At 45.5% G+C, this 21,007-nt stretch overlaps 1 protein-coding gene across 1 annotated transcript in view; it reads left to right on the plus strand.

Annotated features, from left to right (window-relative positions):
- aatka (apoptosis-associated tyrosine kinase a) overlaps positions 1 to 21,007 on the plus strand; it is a 101,712-nt gene that overhangs the window by 39,592 nt on the left and 41,113 nt on the right. The window contains exon 4 of the mRNA XM_052519702.1: positions 5,331 to 5,457. Coding sequence (XP_052375662.1) covers positions 5,331 to 5,457 — 127 coding nt within the window. The remainder of the gene's footprint in view (positions 1 to 5,330; positions 5,458 to 21,007) is intronic.

Genomic DNA, 21,007 nt, shown 5'->3' on the forward strand with positions numbered 1-21,007 from the left:
AGTCTTCTCGTCCGTTCGCTCTTCTCTGTCATGTCTCCTCCATCCTCTTTCTTTCTTTCTGTCTTTCATGCTCTGCTCCTGAGATAGACAGGTGTTGTTGTGAATGAGAAGCAAAAGGGTGCTATCTCTTTATCAGTCTTATGAATCAGAGCAGAGGGGTTTTCTGTCGCAGTGAAGCGTTGTCTTGCATGATTCCATTCCCCTTGTTCTCTTCACCTCTTCCCCTCCCCTCTCTTCTCCCCTCCCCTCCCCTCCCCTCTCTTCTCCCCTCCCCTCCCCTCTCTTCTCCCCTCTAGATAGGTTTGTTCTGTGCTGTAGTTCATTAGGTAAATAATGGATGGCTCAGTAGTTGAGAACAGAGCAGTATTGCCAGCCACTCTCTCCCTGTACAAACACAGTCTCTGAAGATGGATTGGCAGCGTGGTACTCTGTCGTTGCTGGAGGTGTTCAGAGTGTAAAGAGACACTGGTGTTTAGAGTGTAAAGAGACACTGGTGTTCAGAGTGTAAAGAGACACTGGTGTTCAGAGTGTAAAGAGAGACTAGTGTCTAGAGTGTAAAGAGACACTGGTGTTTAGAGTGGAAAGAGACACTGGTGTTTAGAGTGTAAAGAGACACTGGTGTTTAGAGTGTAAAGAGACACTGGTGTTCAGAGTGTAAAGAGACACTGGTGTTCAGAGTGTAAAGAGACACTGGTGTTCAGAGTGTAAAGAGACACTGGTGTTCAGAGTGTAAAGAGACACTGGTGTTCAGAGTGTAAAGAGACACTGGTGTTTAGAGTGTAAAGAGACACTGGTGTTTAGAGTGTAAAGAGACACTGGTGTTTAGAGTGTAAAGAGACACTGGTGTTTAGAGTGTAAAGAGACACTGGTGTTTAGAGTGTAAAGAGAGACTGGTGTTCAGAGTGTAAAGAGACACTGGTGTTCAGAGTGTAAAGAGACACTGGTGTTCAGAGTGTAAAGAGACACTGGTGTTCAGAGTGTAAAGAGACACTGGTGTTTAGAGTGTAAAGAGACACTGGTGTTCAGAGTGTAAAGAGACACTGGTGTTTAGAGTGTAAAGAGACACTGGTGTTTAGAGTGTAAAGAGACACTGGTTTTCAGAGTGTAAAGAGACACTGGTGTTCAGAGTGTAAAGAGACACTGGTGTTCAGAGTGTCAAGAGACAAAGTGTAAAGAGACACTGGTGTTCAGAGTGTAAAGAGACACTGGTGTTCAGAGTGTAAGAGACACTGGTGTTCAGAGTGTAAAGAGACACTGGTGTTCAGAGTGTAAAGAGACACTGGTGTTCAGAGTGTAAAGAGACACTGGTGTTCAGAGTGTAAAGAGACACAGGAGTGTAAAGACACACTGGTGTTCAGAGTGTAAAGAGAGACTGGTGAGTGTAAAGAGACACTGGTGTTTAGAGTGTAAAGAGACACTGGTGTTTAGAGTGTAAAGAGACACTGGTTTTAAAGAGACAGAGTGTAAAGAGACACTGGTGTTAAAGAGACACTGGTGTTCAGAGTGTAAAGAGACACTGGTGTTCAGAGTGTAAAAGACTGGTGTTTAGAGTGTAAAAAGAGACACTGGTGTTTAGAGTGTAAGAGACACTGGTGTTCAGAGTGAGACACTGGTGTTCAGAGTGTAAAGAGACACTGGTGTTCAGAGTGTAAAGAGACACTGGTGTTTTAGAGTGTAAAGAGACACTGGTGTTCAGAGACACTGTGTTTAGAAAGAGACACTGGTGTTTAGAGTGTAAAGAGACACTGGTGTTCAGAGTGTAAAGAGACACTTAGAGTGTAAAGAGACACTGGTGTTCAGTGTAAAGAGACACTGGTGTTTAGAGTGTAAAGAGACACTGGTGTTTAGAGTGGAAAGAGACACTGGTGTTTAGAGTGTAAAGAGACACTGGTGTTTAGAGTGTAAAGAGACACTGGTGTTCAGAGTGTAAAGAGACACTGGTGTTCAGAGTGTAAAGAGACACTGGTGTTCAGAGTGTAAAGAGACACTGGTGTTCAGAGTGAGACACTAAAGTAAAGAGACACTGGTGTTTAGAGTGTAAAGAGACACTGGTGTTTAGAGTGTAAAGAGACACTGGTGTTTAGAGTGTAAAGAGACACTGGTGTTTAGAGTGTCAGAAAGAGACACTGGTGTTTAAAGAGACACAGAGTGTAAAGAGACACTGGTGTTCAGACAGTGTAAAGAGACACTGGTGTTCAGAGTGTAAAGAGACACTGGTGTTCAGAGTGTAAAGAGACACTGGTGTTCAGAGTGTAAAGAGACACTGGTGTTCAGAGTAAAGAGACACTAATAAAGACACACTGGTGTTCAGAGTGTAAAGACACACTGGTGTTCAGAGTGTAAAGAGACACTGGTGTTCAGAGTGTAAAGAGACACTGGTGTTTAGAGTGTAAAGAGACACTGGTGTTTAGAGTGTAAAGAGACACTGGTTTTCAGGGTGTAAAGACACACTGGTGTTCAGAGTGTAAAGAGACACTGGTGTTCAGAGTGTAAAGAGACACTGGTGTTTAGAGTGTAAAGAGACACTGGTGTTTAGAGTGTAAAGAGACACTGGTTTTCAGAGTGTAAAGAGACACTGGTGTTCAGAGTGTAAAGAGAGACTAGTGTTTAGAGTGTAAAGAGACACTGGTGTTTAGAGTGGAAAGAGACACTGGTGTTTAGAGTGTAAAGAGACACTGGTGTTTAGAGTGTAAAGAGACACTGGTGTTCAGAGTGTAAAGAGACACTGGTGTTCAGAGTGTAAAGAGACACTGGTGTTCAGAGTGTAAAGAGACACTGGTGTTCAGAGTGTAAAGAGACACTGGTGTTCAGAGTGTAAAGAGACACTGGTGTTTAGAGTGTAAAGAGACACTGGTGTTTAGAGTGTAAAGAGACACTGGTGTTTAGAGTGTAAAGAGACACTGGTGTTTAGAGTGTAAAGAGACACTGGTGTTTAGAGTGTAAAGAGAGACTGGTGTTCAGAGTGTAAAGAGACACTGGTGTTCAGAGTGTAAAGAGACACTGGTGTTCAGAGTGTAAAGAGACACTGGTGTTCAGAGTGTAAAGAGACACTGGTGTTTAGAGTGTAAAGAGACACTGGTGTTCAGAGTGTAAAGAGACACTGGTGTTCAGAGTGTAAAGAGACACTGGTGTTCAGAGTGTAAAGAGACACTGGTGTTCAGAGTGTAAAGAGACACTGGTGTTTAGAGTGTAAAGAGACACTGGTGTTTAGAGTGTAAAGAGACACTGGTGTTTAGAGTGTAAAGAGACACTGGTGTTTAGAGTGTAAAGAGACACTGGTGTTTAGAGTGTAAAGAGAGACTGGTGTTTAGAGTGTAAAGAGAGACTGGTGTTCAGAGTGTAAAGAGACACTGGTGTTCAGAGTGTAAAGAGACACTGGTGTTTAGAGTGTAAAGAGACACTGGTGTTCAGAGTGTAAAGAGACACTGGTGTTTAGAGTGTAAAGAGACACTGGTGTTTAGAGTGTAAAGAGACACTGGTGTTTAGAGTGTAAAGAGACACTGGTGTTCAGAGTGTAAAGAGACACTGGTGTTCAGAGTGTAAAGAGACACTGGTGTTCAGAGTGTAAAGAGACACTGGTGTTCAGAGTGTAAAGAGACACTGGTGTTCAGAGTGTAAAGACACACTGGTGTTCAGAGTGTAAAGACACACTGTTGTTCAGAGTGTAAAGAGACACTGGTGTTCAGAGTGTAAAGAGACACTGGTGTTTAGAGTGTAAAGAGACACTGGTGTTTAGAGTGTAAAGAGACACTGGTTTTCAGGGTGTAAAGACACACTGGTGTTCAGAGTGTAAAGAGACACTGGTGTTCAGAGTGTAAAGAGACACTGGTGTTTAGAGTGTAAAGAGACACTGGTGTTTAGAGTGTAAAGAGACACTGGTTTTCAGAGTGTAAAGAGACACTGGTTTTCAGAGTGTAAAGAGACACTGGTGTTCAGAGTGTAAAGAGACACTGGTGTTCAGAGTGTAAAGAGACACTGGTGTTCAGAGTGTAAAGAGACACTGGTGTTCAGAGTGTAAAGAGACACTGGTGTTTAGAAGGGACAGAGGGGATGTGTTTTGTTTGTGGGCTCTGTGCAGGCCAGTCAAGTTCTTCCACACCAATCTTGACAAACCATTTATGTATGGACCTCACTTTGTCATACTGAAACAGGAAAGGGCCTTCCCCAAACTGTTGCCACAAAGTTGGAAGCACAGAATCGTCGAGAATGTCATTGTATGCTGTAGCGCCATTCTTACTTCACACCTATTTTTCTTAAAACTGTATTGTTGGTTAAAACCACTTGCTCCTACCCGACACGCAGGCGTCCCATCTAGACATCTGGAAATGCAAATGCGCTACGCTAAATGCTAATAGCACTCGTTAAAACTCAAACGTTCATTAAAATACACATGCAGGGTACTGAATTAAAGCTACACTCGTTGTGAATCCAGGCAACAAGTCGGATTTTTAAAATGCTTTTCGGCGAAAGCATGAGAAGCTATTATCTGATAGCATGTAACACCCCAAAAGACCAGCAGGGGACGTAAACAAAATAATTAGCATAGTCGGCGCTACACAAAACGCACAAATAAAATATAAAACATTCATTACCTTTGACCATCTTCTTTGTTGGCACTCCTAGATGTCCCATAAACATCACTATTGGGTATTTTTTTTTGATTAAATCAGTCCATATATAGCCTAGATATCGATCTATGAAGACTGTGATCAAGGAAAACAATTGTGTTTTATAACGTAACTGTAACGGCGTTCTTGTTTGTAGAAAGAGAGTCGGACCGAAATGCAGCGTGGTGGTTACTCATGACTTTAATGAAAAAAGCGACACATGAAATAACTATACAAATACAAAACAACAAACGGAACGTTTGGCTTTGATAGTACTGTGTGTAGCTGCATTTGCTAGCTTGCTAGCCCATAGAGAGAGCATTGCATTGTGGGTTTTGTAGTCGGCTTGAGCTGCAACAGATTTCCAGAATGATTTTCACATGTTGCCACCAACCTTGTTATAATGACAAAATGAAACATGTTTTCTTCACATATTAGTGTTATTTAACACTGTTAACCACAGGAATTAGTGATTTGTGGTGGATTATCCCTTTAATGCAGAAGGCATGAACACACTGTGTTATTGAATCATACACACAGGCACCTACTTTCTCTCTGTGACCCACACATGCATACAAATTCTTTCTTCTCTCTCTCTCTCTCTCTCTCTCTCTCTCTCTCTCTCTCTCTCTCTCTCTCTCTCTCTCTCTCTCTCTCTCTCTCTCTTTCTTTCTCCATGTCACATACACACTAAGCCCAGTGTCTTCTCTCCCCTCCCACCAGGAGTTTGAGAACACAGAGGGAGAGGAGTACCAGGCTGACCTGGCCTCGTCTCAGAATGGACCTGAAGTCTACATCCTCCCCCTCACTGAGGTCTCCCTTCCCGTCTCCAAACTGCCCGGACGATCCAGTAAGATCCTAGGCTATCTATGACCCATCACCTATGACCTTTGAACTTTCACCTCTATATATCACCTATGACCCATATGGCTGTCTCTTCTCTCCTCTCCTCTCTTCTCTCCTCTTCTCTGGAGTAATTAAACGTCAAGTCTAGCCCTGGGTTAATCAGTCAAATTGCTTGATTACTCAATTGAGTGTTACTAGCGTTGTCTCAGGTCCACACTCCAGGCTGTACTAATCCAAATGGCACCCAATTCCCTACACAGTGCACAACGTTGGACCACGGGACTTGTAGTGCGTTATGGTGCCATTTGGAATGCATACGTGGACCCAGCTAGGCCATTGTCATACCCCATCATCAGAACATCATCATAACATCATCATACCCCATCATCAGAACATCATCATAACATCATCATACCCCATCATCATAACACCATCATACCCCATCATCATAACACCATCATACCCCATCATCAGAACACCATCATACCCCATCATCAGAACCTCATCAGAACACCATCATACCCCATCATCAGAACCTCATCAGAACACCATCACACCCTATCATCAGAACACCATCATACCCTATCATCATAACATCATCAGAACATCATCATACCCCATCATCATAACATCATCAGAACATCATCATACCCCATCATCAGAACATCATCATCATACCCCATCATCATAACACCATCATACCCCATCATCATAACACCATCATACCCCATCATCAGAACACCATCATACCCCATCATCAGAACACCATCATACCCCATCATCAGAACCTCATCAGAACACCATCACACCCTATCATCAGAACACCATCATACCCTATCATCATAACATCATAGGAACATCATCATACCCTATCATCATAACATCATCAGAACATCATCATACCCCATCATCAGAACATCATCATACCCTATCGTCATACCCCATCATCAGAACACCATCATACCCCATCATCATAACATCATCAGAACACCATCATACCCCATCATCATAACATCAGAACCATCATCAGAACATCATCATAACACCATCATCATCAGAACACCATCATACCCCATCATCAGAACACCATCATACCCCATCATCAGAACACCATCATACCCAACATCAGAACCTCATCAGAACACCATCACACCCTATCATCAGAACACCATCATACCCATCATAACATCAGAACATCATCATACCCCATCATCAGAACATCATCAGAACATCATCATCATCATCAGAACATCATCATACCCTCATCATCAGAACACCATCATCATCATCAGAACACCATCATACCCCATCATCAGAACATCAGAACATCATACCCCATCATCAGAACACCATCATACCCCATCATCAGAACATCATCATAACATCATCATACCCCATCATCATAACCTCATCAGAACACCATCACCCCATCATCAGAACACCATCATACCCATCATCATAACATCATAGGAACATCATCATACCCCATCATCATAACATCATCAGAACATCATCATACCCCATCATCAGAACACCATCATCATCAGAACACCATCATACCTATCATCATCATCAGAACATCATCATACCCCATCATCAGAACACCATCATACCCCATCATCAGAACATCATCAGAACACCATCATACCCCATCATCAGAACATCATCATAACATCATCATACCCCATCATCATAACACCATCATACCCCATCATCAGAACACCATCATACCCCATCATCAGAACACCATCATACCCCATCATCAGAACCTCATCAGAACACCATCATACCCTATCATCATAACATCATCAGAACATCATCATACCCCATCATCAGAATATCATCATATCCTATTGTCATACCCCATCACCAGAACACCATCATACCCCATCATCATAACATCATCAGAACATCATCATACCCCATCATCAGAACACCATCATACCCCATCATCAGAACATCATCATAACATCATCATACCCCATCATCAGAACATCATCATACCCCATCATCAGAACACCATCATACCCCATCATCAGAACACCATCATACCCCATCATCAGAACACCATCATACCCCATCATCAGAACACCATCATACCCCATCATCATCAGAACACCATCATACCCCATCATCAGAACACCATCATACCCTATCATCAGAACATCATCATACCCCATCATCAGAACATCATCATACCCCATCATCAGAACACCATCATACCCTATCATCAGAACATCATCAGAACATCATCATACCCTATCATCATAACATCATCAGAACATCATCATACCCCATCATCATAACATCATCAGAACTCAGAATCATCATACCCCATCATCAGAACACCATCATACCAGAACACCATCATACCCCATCATCATAACATCATCAGAACACCATCATACCCTATCATCATCATACCCCATCATCAGAACATCATCATCATACCCCATCATCAGAACACCATCATACATCATCATAACATCATCATACCCCATCATCATAACACCATCATACCCCATCATCAGAACATCATCAGAACACCATCATACCCCATCATCAGAACCTCATCATCATACCCTATCATCAGAACACCATCATACCCATCATCAGAACATCATCATAACATCATCATCATCATCATAACATCATCATAACATCATACCCCATCATCAGAACATCATCATACCCCATCATCAGAACACCATCATACCCCATCATCAGAATCATCAGAACACCATCATACCCTATCATCAGAACATCATCAGAACATCATCATACCCTATCATATCATCAGAATCATCATACCCCATCAGAACATCATCATACCAGAACATCATCATAACATCATCAGAACATCATCATACCCCATCATCAGAACATCATCATACCCTATCATCAGAACATCATCAGAACATCATCATACCCCATCATCAGAACACCATCATACCCATCATCAGAACACCATCATACCCCATCATCAGAACATCATCATACCCCATCATCAGAACACCATCATACCCTATCATCATCAGAACATCATCATACCCCATCATCAGAACATCATCATACCCCATCATCAGAAACATCATATTATCATAACATCATCAGAACATCATCATAAAATCATCAGAACATCATCAGAACATCATCATACCCCATCATCATAACATCATCATACCCCATCATCAGAACATCATCATACACCCCATCATCAGAACATCATCAGAACATTATCAGAACATCATCATACCCCATCATCATAACATCATCATACCCATCATCATAACATTATCATACCCCATCATCAGAACATCATCATACCCCATCATCATCTCAGAACATCATCATACCCTATCATCAGAACATCATCATAACATCATACCCATATCATAACATCATCAGAACATCATCATACCCCATCATCAGAACATCATCATACCCCATCTCAAAACATCATCATAACCCCATCCTCAGAACATCATCATACCCCATCATCAGAACATCATCAGAACACCATCATACCCCATCATCAGAACAATCATTATCAGAACATCATCATACCCCCCATCCTCAGAACATCATTACACCCCATCATCAGAACATTATCATACCCATCATCATCATAACATTATCATACCCCATCATCAGAACACCATCATACCCCATCCTCAGAACATCATCATACCCCATCCTCAGAACATCATCATACCCCATCCTCATAACATCATCATACCCCATCATCATAACACCATCATACCCCATCATCAGAACACCATCATACCCCATCCTCAGAACATCATTACACCCCATCATCAGAACATTATCAGAACATCATCATACCCCATCATCATAACATCATCATAACATTATCATACCCCATCATCATAACATTATCATACCCCATCATCAGAACACCATCATACCCCATCATCAGAACATCATCATACCCCATCATCATAACATTATCATTCCCCATCATCAGAACATTGGCCTGCACACTGGGTTGTTAACTTGAGAGATGGTGAGAATTTCCTGACAAACAGGGACATGCTCTCTTTTCCACTCTTCCTCCATCTCCCCTCCTCTCCCTCTCTCTCACTGTAACATCTGTCTGTTGCATAATGCGGAATGAGACTGGCCTGCAGCAGTGCTCCGTGGCAGTTTGTGTGTGTGTGTGTGTGTGTGTGTGTGTGTGTGTGTGTGTGTGTGTGTGTGTGTGTGTGTGTGTGTGTGTGTGTGTGTGTGTGTGTGTGTGTGTGTGTGTGTGTGTGTGTGTGTGTGTGTGTGTGTGTGTGTGTGTGTGTGTGTGAGAGGAATGCAAGAGAGCTGGAGCACATTGGGGAGGAAGGAAGCTATAACCCTCACACTCTCTTATTCTCTGGGCTGTCAGCTGTTTGCTATACTTCATGGTGTGTATGTGTGTGTGTGTGTGCTGTGCTCTGAATCCCAGGATGTGAGCATGAGCAAGGATTGGACAAGTCAGCGTCAGGCTAGCAGCCAATTGCCTCCCTCCCTCCTGTCCTCCATAGCTACGGCCGTATGATTGGTTCAGGTGTTGCAGGGTGAGGAGAGGAGAGTGGGGAAGAGAGGAGGAGAGGAGATGGGGAGAGGGAGAGAGAGAGTGGGGGAGACAGCAGAGGACAGAGGAGAAAGGAGGGGTGGAAGAGGGGAGAGAGTATGGGAGAGAGGAGAGAACCTCGGACAGAGGAGAATGGAGGGGTGCGAGGGGGGAGAGAGGAGAGAACAGAGGGCAGAGGAGAAAGGAGGGATGGGAGAGGGGGAGAGGACAGAGGAGAAAGGAGGGGTGGGAGAGGGGGGAGAGAAGAGAGGATAGAGGAGAAAGGAGGGGTGGGAGAGGGGGGAGAGAGTGGGGGAGAGAGGAGAGGACAGAGGAGAAAGGAAGGGTTGGAATTGTGGGTTTTTTAAAGAGGGGGATTGATTTTGGTGATTCAATGAAAACAACTGTTGAACAAAGGAGAGAGGAGAGAGGAGGAGGAGAGAGGAGAGTAGGAGGGGAGAGGAGGAGGAGAGAGGAGAGGAGAGGAGGAAGGGAGAGGAGGAGGAGAGGAGATGAGGAGGGGAGAGGAGGAGGGGAGAGGAGGAGGAGGAAGAGGAGGAGGGGGAGAGGAGGAGGGGGGAGGAGGAGGAAAGAGGAGGAGGAGAGTAGGAGGGGAGAGGAGGAGGAAAGAGGAGGAGGAGAGTAGGAGGGGAGAGGAGGAGGAAAGAGGAGGAGGAGAGTAGGAGGGGAGAGGAGGAGGAAAGAGGAGGAGGAGAGTAGGAGGGGAGAGGAGGAGGAAAGAGGAGGAGGAGAGTAGGAGGGGAGAGGAGAGATTCATGAGGGATTGGCTCTGGTCTGGATGCATTGTTTCCTGTTCATCTATCCTCCTCCTCCTCTTCCTCTCCACCCTCTGTTTCTCTGTGGTCCTGAATCTCAGTGCTATTGACTCTGTGCTGCTGTCTTTCAACCTCTGCAGTCAGAAACAGAAAGTCTCCCACACATACATACACATGATTTATACTTAATTCTCTCCCTCTCTCTGTCTCTCTTTCTCTCTCTCTCTCTCTCTCTCTCTCTCTCTGTCTCTCTTTATCTCTGTCTCTCTGTCTCTCTTTTTTTCTCTCTCTCTCTCTATCTCTCAATTCAATTCAATTCAGTTCAATTCAAGGCTTTATTGGCATGGGAAACATATGTTGCAAGTGAAGTGAAGTAGATAATATACAAAAGTGAAATAAACAATAAAAAGTAACATTAAACATTACACTCATAATACTCACAGAAGTTCCAAAAGAATAAAGGCATTACAACTGTTGGATTATGTATATATAGTGTTGTAACGATGTACAAATGGTTAAAGTACAAAAGGTAAAATAAATACAAAATAAATATGGGTTGTATTTACAATGATGTTTGTTCTTCACTGGTTGCCCTTTTCTTGTGGCAACAGGTCACAAATATTGCTGCTGTGATGGCACACTGTGTTATTTCACCCAGTAGATATGGGAGTTTATCAAAATCGGATTTGTTTTCAAATTCTTTGTGGATCTGTGTAATCTGAAGGAAAGATGTGTCTCTGATATGGTCATACATTTGGCAGGAGGTTAGGAAGTGCATCTCAGTTTCCACCTCATTTTGTGGGTAGTGTGCACATAGCCTGTCTTCTCTTGAGAGCCAGGTCTGCCTGTGGTGGCCTTTCTCAATAGCAAGGCTATGCTCACTGAGTCTGTACATAGTCAAAGCTTTCCTTAAGTTTGGGTCAGTCACAGTGGTCAGGTATTCTGCCACGGTGTATTCTCTGTTTAGGGCCAAACAGCATTCTAGTTTACTCGGTTTTTGTTCATTCTTTCCAATATGTCAAGTAATTGTCTTTTTGGTTTTCTCATGGTTTGGTTGGGTCTAATTGTGTTGCTGTCCTGGGGCTCTGTGGAGGTCTGTTTGTGTTTGTGAGCAGAGCCCCAGGACCAGCTTGCTTAGGGGACTCTTCTCCGGGTTCATCTCTCTGTGGGTGATGGTTTTGTAATGGAAGGTTTGGGAATTGCTTCCTTTTAGGTGGTTGTAGAATTTAACATCTCTTTTCTGCATTTTGATAATTAGCGGGTATCGTCCTAATTCTGCTCTGTGTGCATTATTTGGTGTTTTACGTTGTACATTGAGAATATTTTTGCAGAATTCTGCGTGCAGAGTCTCAATTTGGTGTTTGTCCCATTTTGTGAATTCTTGGTTGGTGAGCGGACCCCAGATCTCACAACCATAAAGGGCAATGGGTTCTATAACTGATTTAAGTATTTTTAGCCAGATCCTAATTGGTATGTTGAATTTTATTTTCCTTTTGATGGCATAGAATGCCCTTCTTGCCTTGTCTCTGAGATCGTTCACAGCTTTGTGGAAGTTACCTGTGGCGCTGATATTGTCACCACACCAAGACATGTCACCACACCAAGAGACATGTCACCACACCAAGAGACATGTCACCACACCAAGAGACATGTCACCACACCAAGAGATATCACTACACCAAGAGACTTGTCACCACACCAAGAGACATTTCACCACACCACACCAAGAGACATGTCACCACACCAATAGACATGTCACCACACCAATAGACATGTCACCACACCAAGAGACACATCACCACACTACACCAAGAGACATGTCACCACACCAAGAGACATGTCACCACACCACACCAAGAGACATGTCACCACACCAAGAGACATGTCACCACACCAAGAGACATGTCACCACACCAAGAGACATGTCACCACACCACACCAAGAGACATGTCACCACACCAAGAGACATGTCACCACACCACACCAAGAGACATGTCACCACACCAATAGACATGTCACCACACCAAGAGACATGTCACCACACCACACCAAGAGACATGTCACCACACCAAGAGACATGTCACCACACCAAGAGACATGTCACCACACCAAGAGACATGTCACCACACCAAGAGACATGTCACCACACCACACCAATAGACATGTCACCACACCAATAGACATGTCACCACACCAATAGACATGTCACCACACCAAGAGACATGTCACCACACCAAGAGACATGTCACCACACCAAGAGACATGTCACCACACCAAGAGACATGTCACCACACCAATAGACATGTCACCACACCAATAGACATGTCACCACACTACACCAATAGACATGTCACCACACCAAGAGACATGTCACCACACCAAGAGACATGTCACCACACTACACCAAGAGACATGTCACCACACCAAAGAGACATGTCACCACACCAAGAGACATGTCACCACACCAAGAGACATGTCACCACACCAAGAGACATGTCACCACACCAAGAGACATGTCACCACACCAAGAGACATGTCACCACACCAAGAGACATGTCACTACACCAAGAGACATGTCACCACACCAAGAGACATGTCACCACACCAAGAGACATGTCACCACACCAATAGACATGTCACCACACCAAGAGACATGTCACCACACCAATAGACATGTCACCACACTACACCAAGAGACATGTCACCACACCAAGAGACATGTCACCACACCAAGAGACATGTCACCACACCAATAGACATGTCACCACACCAAGAGACATGTCACCACACCAAGAGACATGTCACCACACCAATAGACATGTCACCACACCAAGAGACATGTCACCACACCAATAGACATGTCACCACACTACACCAAGAGACATGTCACCACACCAAGAGACATGTCACCACACCAAGAGACATGTCACCACACCAAGAGACATGTCACCACACCAATAGACATGTCACCACACCAATAGACATTTCACCACACCAAGAGACATGTCACCACACCAAGAGACATGTCACCACACCAATAGACATGTCACCACACCAAGAGACATGTCACCACACCAAGAGACATGTCACCACACCAATAGACATGTCACCACACCAAGAGACATGTCACCACACCAAGAGACATGTCACCACACCAAGAGACATGTCACCTAGACACACCAAGAGACATGTCACCACACCAATAGACATGTCACACACACTACACCAAGAGACATGTCACCACACCAAGAGACATGTCACCACACCAAGAGACATGTCACCACACCAAGAGACATGTCACCACACCAAGAGACATGTCACCACACCAATGAGACATGTCACCACACACTACACCAATAGACATGTCACCACACCAAGAGACATGTCACCACACACCAAGAGACATGTCACCACACCAAGAGACATGTCACCACACCAATAGACATGTCACCACACCAATAGACATGTCACCACACCAAGAGACATGTCACCACACCACACCAAGAGACATGTCACCACACCAAGAGACATGTCACCACACCAATAGACATGTCACCACACCAATAGACATGTCACCACACCAAGAGATATGTCACCACACCACACCAAGAGACATGTCACCACACCAAGAGACATGTCACCACACCAATAGACATGTCACCACACCAATAGACATTTCACCACACCAAGAGATATGTCACCACACCACACCAAGAGACATGTCACCACACCAAGAGACATGTCACCACACCAAGAGACATGTCACCACACCAAGAGACATGTCACCACACCGCACCAAGAGACATGTCACCACACCAAGAGACATGTCACCCACATGTCACCACACCAATAGACATGTCACCACACCAAGAGACATGTCACCACACCAAGAGACATGTCACCACACAAAGAGACATGTCACCACACCAAGAGACATGTCACCACACCAAGAGACATGTCACCACACCAAGAGACATGTCACCACACCAAGAGACATGTCACCACACCAAGAGACATGTCACCACACCAAGAGACATGTCACCACACCAAGAGACATGTCACCACACCAAGAGACATGTCACCACACCAAGAGACATGTCACCACACCAAGAGACATGTCACCACACCAAGAGACATGTCACCACACCAATAGACATGTCACCACACCAAGAGACACGTCACCACACTACACCAAGAGACATGTCACCACACCAAGAGACATGTCACCACACACACCAAGAGACATGTCACCACACCAAGAGACATGTCACCACACCACACCAAGAGACATGTCACCACACCAAGAGACATGTCACCACACCAAGAGACATGTCACCACACCAAGAGACATGTCACCACACCAATAGACATGTCACCACACCAAGAGACATGTCACCACACCAAGAGACATGTCACCACACCAATAGACATGTCACCACACCAATAGACATGTCACCAAGAGACATGTCACCACACCAAGAGACATGTCACCACACCAAGAGACATGTCACCACACCAACAGACATGTCACCACACCAAGAGACATGTCACCACACCAAGAGACATGTCACCACACCAAGAGACATGTCACCACACCAAGAGACATGTCACCACCACACCAAGAGACATGTCACCACACCAAGAGACATGTCACCACACCAAGAGACATGTCACCACACCAAGAGACATGTCACCACACAAGAGACACAACAAGAGACATGTCACCACACCAATAGACATGTCACCACACCAAGAGACATGTCACACACCAAGAGACATGTCACAATAGACATTTCACCACACCAAGAGACATGTCACCACACCAAGAGACATGTCACCACACCAAGAGACATGTCACCACACTACACCAAGAGACATGTCACCACACCAAGAGACATGTCACCACACACACCAAGAGACATGTCACCACACCAAGAGACATGTCACCACACCAATAGACATGTCACCACACCAAGAGACATGTCACCACACCAAGAGACATGTCACCACACCAATAGACATGTCACCACACCAAGAGACATGTCACCACACCAAGAGACATGTCACCACACCACCAAGAGACATGTCACCACACCAAGAGACATGTCACCACACCAAGAGACATGTCACCACACCAATAGACATGTCACCACACCAATAGACATGTCACCACACCAAGAGACATGTCACCACACCAAGAGACATGTCACCACACCAAGAGACATGTCACCACACCAAGAGACATGTCACCACACCAAGAGACATGTCACCACACCAAGAGACATGTCACCACACCAAGAGACATGTCACCACACCAAGAGACATGTCACCACACCAAGAGACATGTCACCACACCAAGAGACATGTCACCACACCAAGAGACATGTCACCACACCAAGAGACATGTCACCACACCAAGAGACATGTCACCACACCAAGAGACATGTCACCACACCAAGAGACATGTCACACACCAAGAGACATGTCACCACACCAAGAGACATGTCACCACACCAAGAGACATGTCACTACACCAAGAGACATGTCACCACACCAAGAGACATGTCACCACACCAAGAGACATGTCACCACACCAAGAGACATGTCACCACACCAAGAGACATGTCACAATAGACACACCAAGAGACATGTCACCACACCAAGAGACATGTCACCACACCAATAGACATGTCACCACACCAAGAGACATGTCACCACACCAAGAGACATGTCACCACACCAATAGACATGTCACCACACCAATAGACATGTCACCACACTACACCAATAGACATGTCACCACACCAAGAGACATGTCACCACACCAAGAGACATGTCACCACACCAAGAGACATGTCACCACACCAATAGACATGTCACCACACCAAGAGACATGTCACCACACCAAGAGACATGTCACTACACCAAGAGACATGTCACTACACCAATAGACATGTCACCACACCAATAGACATGTCACCACACCAAGAGACATGTCACCACACCAAGAGACATGTCACCACACCAAGAGACATGTCACCACACCAAGAGACATGTGTCACACACCAATAGACATGTCACCACACCAAGAGACATGTCACCACACCAAGAGACATGTCACCACACCAAGAGACATGTCACCACACCAAGAGACATGTCACCACACCAAGAGACATGTCACCACACCAATAGACATGTCACCACACCAATAGACATTTCACCACACCAAGAGACATGTCACCACACCACACCAAGAGACATGTCACCACACCAAGAGACATGTCACCACACCAAGAGACATGTCACCACACCAAGAGACATGTCACCACACCACACCAAGAGACATGTCACCACACCAAGAGACATGTCACCACACCAATAGACATGTCACCACACCAAGAGACATGTCACCACACCAAGAGACATGTCACTACACTACACCAAGAGACATGTCACCACACCAAGAGACATGTCACCACACCAAGAGACATGTCACCACACCAAGAGACATGTCACCACACCAAGAGACATGTCACCACACCAAGAGACATGTCACCACACCAAGAGACATGTCACCACACCAAGAGACATGTCACCACACCAAGAGACATGTCACCACACCAAGAGACATGTCACCACACCACACCAAGAGACATGTCACCACACCAATAGACATGTCACCACACCAAGAGACATGTCACCACACCAAGAGACATGTCACCCACACCAAGAGACATGTCACCACACCAAGAGACATGTCACCACACCAAGAGACCAAGAGACATGTCACCACACCAAGAGACATGTCACCACACCAAGAGACATGTCACCACACCAAGAGACATGTCACCACACCAAGAGACATGTCACTACACCAAGAGACATGTCACCACACCAAGAGACATGTCACCACACCAAGAGACATGTCACCACACACACCAAGAGACATGTCACCACACCAATAGACATGTCACCACACCAATAGACATGTCACCACACCAAGAGACATGTCACCACACCAAGAGACATGTCACCACACCAAGAGACATGTCACCACACCAAGAGACATGTCACCACACCAAGAGACATGTCACCACACCAATAGACATGTCACCACACCAAGAGACATGTCACCACACCAAGAGACATGTCACCACACTACACCAAGAGACATGTCACCACACCAAGAGACATGTCACCACACCAAGAGACATGTCACCACACCAAGAGACATGTCACCACACCAAGAGACATGTCACCACACCAAGAGACATGTCACCACACCACACCAAGAGACATGTCACCACACCAAGAGACATGTCACCACACCAAGAGACATGTCACCACACCAAGAGACATGTCACCACACCAAGAGACATGTCACCACACCAAGAGACATGTCACCACACCAAGAGACATGTCACCACACCAAGAGACATGTCACCACACTACACCAAGAGACATGTCACCACACCAAGAGACATGTCACCACACCAATAGACATGTCACCACACTACACCAAGAGACATGTCACTACACCAAGAGACATGTCACCACACCAATAGACATGTCACCACACCAATAGACATGTCACCACACCAAGAGACACGTCACCACACTACACCAAGAGACATGTCACCACACCAAGAGACATGTCACCACACCAAGAGACATGTCACCACACCAATAGACATGTCACCACACCAATAGACATGTCACCACACTACACCAATAGACATGTCACCACACCAAAAGACATGTCACCACACCAAGAGACATGTCACCACACCAAGAGACATGTCACCACACCAATAGACATGTCACCGCACCACACCAAGAGACATGTCACCACACCAAGAGACATGTCACCACACCAAGAGACATGTCACCACACCAAGAGACATGTCACCACACCACACCAAGAGACATGTCACCACACCAAGAGACATGTCACCACACCAAGAGACATGTCACCACACCAAGAGACATGTCACCACACCAAGAGACATGTCACTACACCAAGAGACATGTCACCACACCAAGAGACATGTCACCACACCAAGAGACATGTCACCACACCAAGAGACATGTCACCACACCAAGAGACATGTCACCACACCAAGAGACATGTCACCACACTACACCAAGAGACATGTCACCACACCAAGAGACATGTCACCACACCAAGAGACATGTCACCACACCAATAGACATGTCACCACACCAAGAGACATGTCACCACACCAAGAGACATGTCACCACACTACACCAAGAGACATGTCACCACACCACATGTCACACCAAGAGACATGTCACCACACCAAGAGACATGTCACCACACCAAGAGACATGTCACCACACCAATAGACATGTCACACACACCAATAGACATGTCACCACACCAAGAGACATGTCACCACACCAAGAGACATGTCACCACACCAAGAGACATGTCACCACACCAAGAGACATGTCACCACACCAAGAGACATGTCACCACACCAAGAGACATGTCACCACACCAAGAGACATGTCACTACACCAATAGACATGTCACCACACCAAGAGACATGTCACCACACCAAGAGACATGTCACCACACCAAGAGACATGTCACCACACCAAGAGACATGTCACCACACCAAGAGACATGTCACCACACCAAGAGACATGTCACCACACTACACCAATAGACATGTCACCACACCAAGAGACATGTCACCACACCAAGAGACATGTCACCACACCAAGAGACATGTCACCACACCACACCAAGAGACATGTCACCACACCAAGAGACATGTCACCACACCAAGAGACATGTCACCACACCGCACCAAGAGACATGTCACCACACCAAGAGACTTGTCACCACACTACACCAATAGACATGTCACCACACCAAGAGACATGTCACCACACCAAGAGACATGTCACCACACTACACCAAGAGACATGTCACCACACCAAGAGACATGTCACCACACCAAGAGACATGTCACCACACCAAGAGACATGTCACCACACCAAGAGACATGTCACCACACCAAGAGACATGTCACCACACCAAGAGACATGTCACCACACCAAGAGACATGTCACCACACCAATAGACATGTCACCACACCAAGAGACATGTCACCACACCAAGAGACATGTCACTACACCAAGAGACATGTCACTACACCAATAGACATGTCACCACACCAATAGACATGTCACCACACCAAGAGACATGTCACCACACCAAGAGACATGTCACCACACCAAGAGACATGTCACCACACCAAGAGACATGTCACCACACCAATAGACATGTCACCACACTACACCAATAGACATGTCACCACACCAAGAGACATGTCACCACACCAAGAGACATGTCACCACACCAAGAGACATGTCACCACACCAAGAGACATGTCACCACACCAAGAGACATGTCACCACACCAAGAGACATGTCACCACACTACACCAATAGACATGTCACCACACCAAGAGACATGTCACCACACCAAGAGACATGTCACTACACTACACCAAGAGACATGTCACCACACCAAGAGACATGTCACCACACCAAGAGACATGTCACCACACCAAGAGACATGTCACCACACCAAGAGACATGTCACCACACCAAGAGACATGTCACCACACCAAGAGACATGTCACCACACCAAGAGACATGTCACCACACCAAGAGACATGTCACCACACCAAGAGACATGTCACCACACCAAGAGACATGTCACCACACCAAGAGACATGTCACCACACTACACCAAGAGACATGTCACACACACCAAGAGACATGTCACCACACCAAGAGACATGTCACCACACCAAGAGACATGTCACCACACCAATAGACATGTCACCACACCAATAGACATGTCACCACACCAAGAGACATGTCACCACACCAAGAGACATGTCACCACACTACACCAATAGACATGTCACCACACTACACCAAGAGACATGTCACCACACCAAGAGACATGTCACCACACCAAGAGACATGTCACCACACCAATAGACATGTCACCACACTACACCAAGAGACATGTCACCACACCAAGAGACATGTCACCACACCAAGAGACATGTCACCACACCAAGAGACATGTCACCACACCAATAGACATGTCACCACACTACACCAATAGACATGTCACCACACCAAGAGACATGTCACCACACCAAGAG

The sequence above is a fragment of the Oncorhynchus keta genome, chromosome 5 (assembly GCF_023373465.1).
Source record: "Oncorhynchus keta strain PuntledgeMale-10-30-2019 chromosome 5, Oket_V2, whole genome shotgun sequence".
NCBI lineage: Eukaryota > Metazoa > Chordata > Actinopteri > Salmoniformes > Salmonidae > Oncorhynchus > Oncorhynchus keta.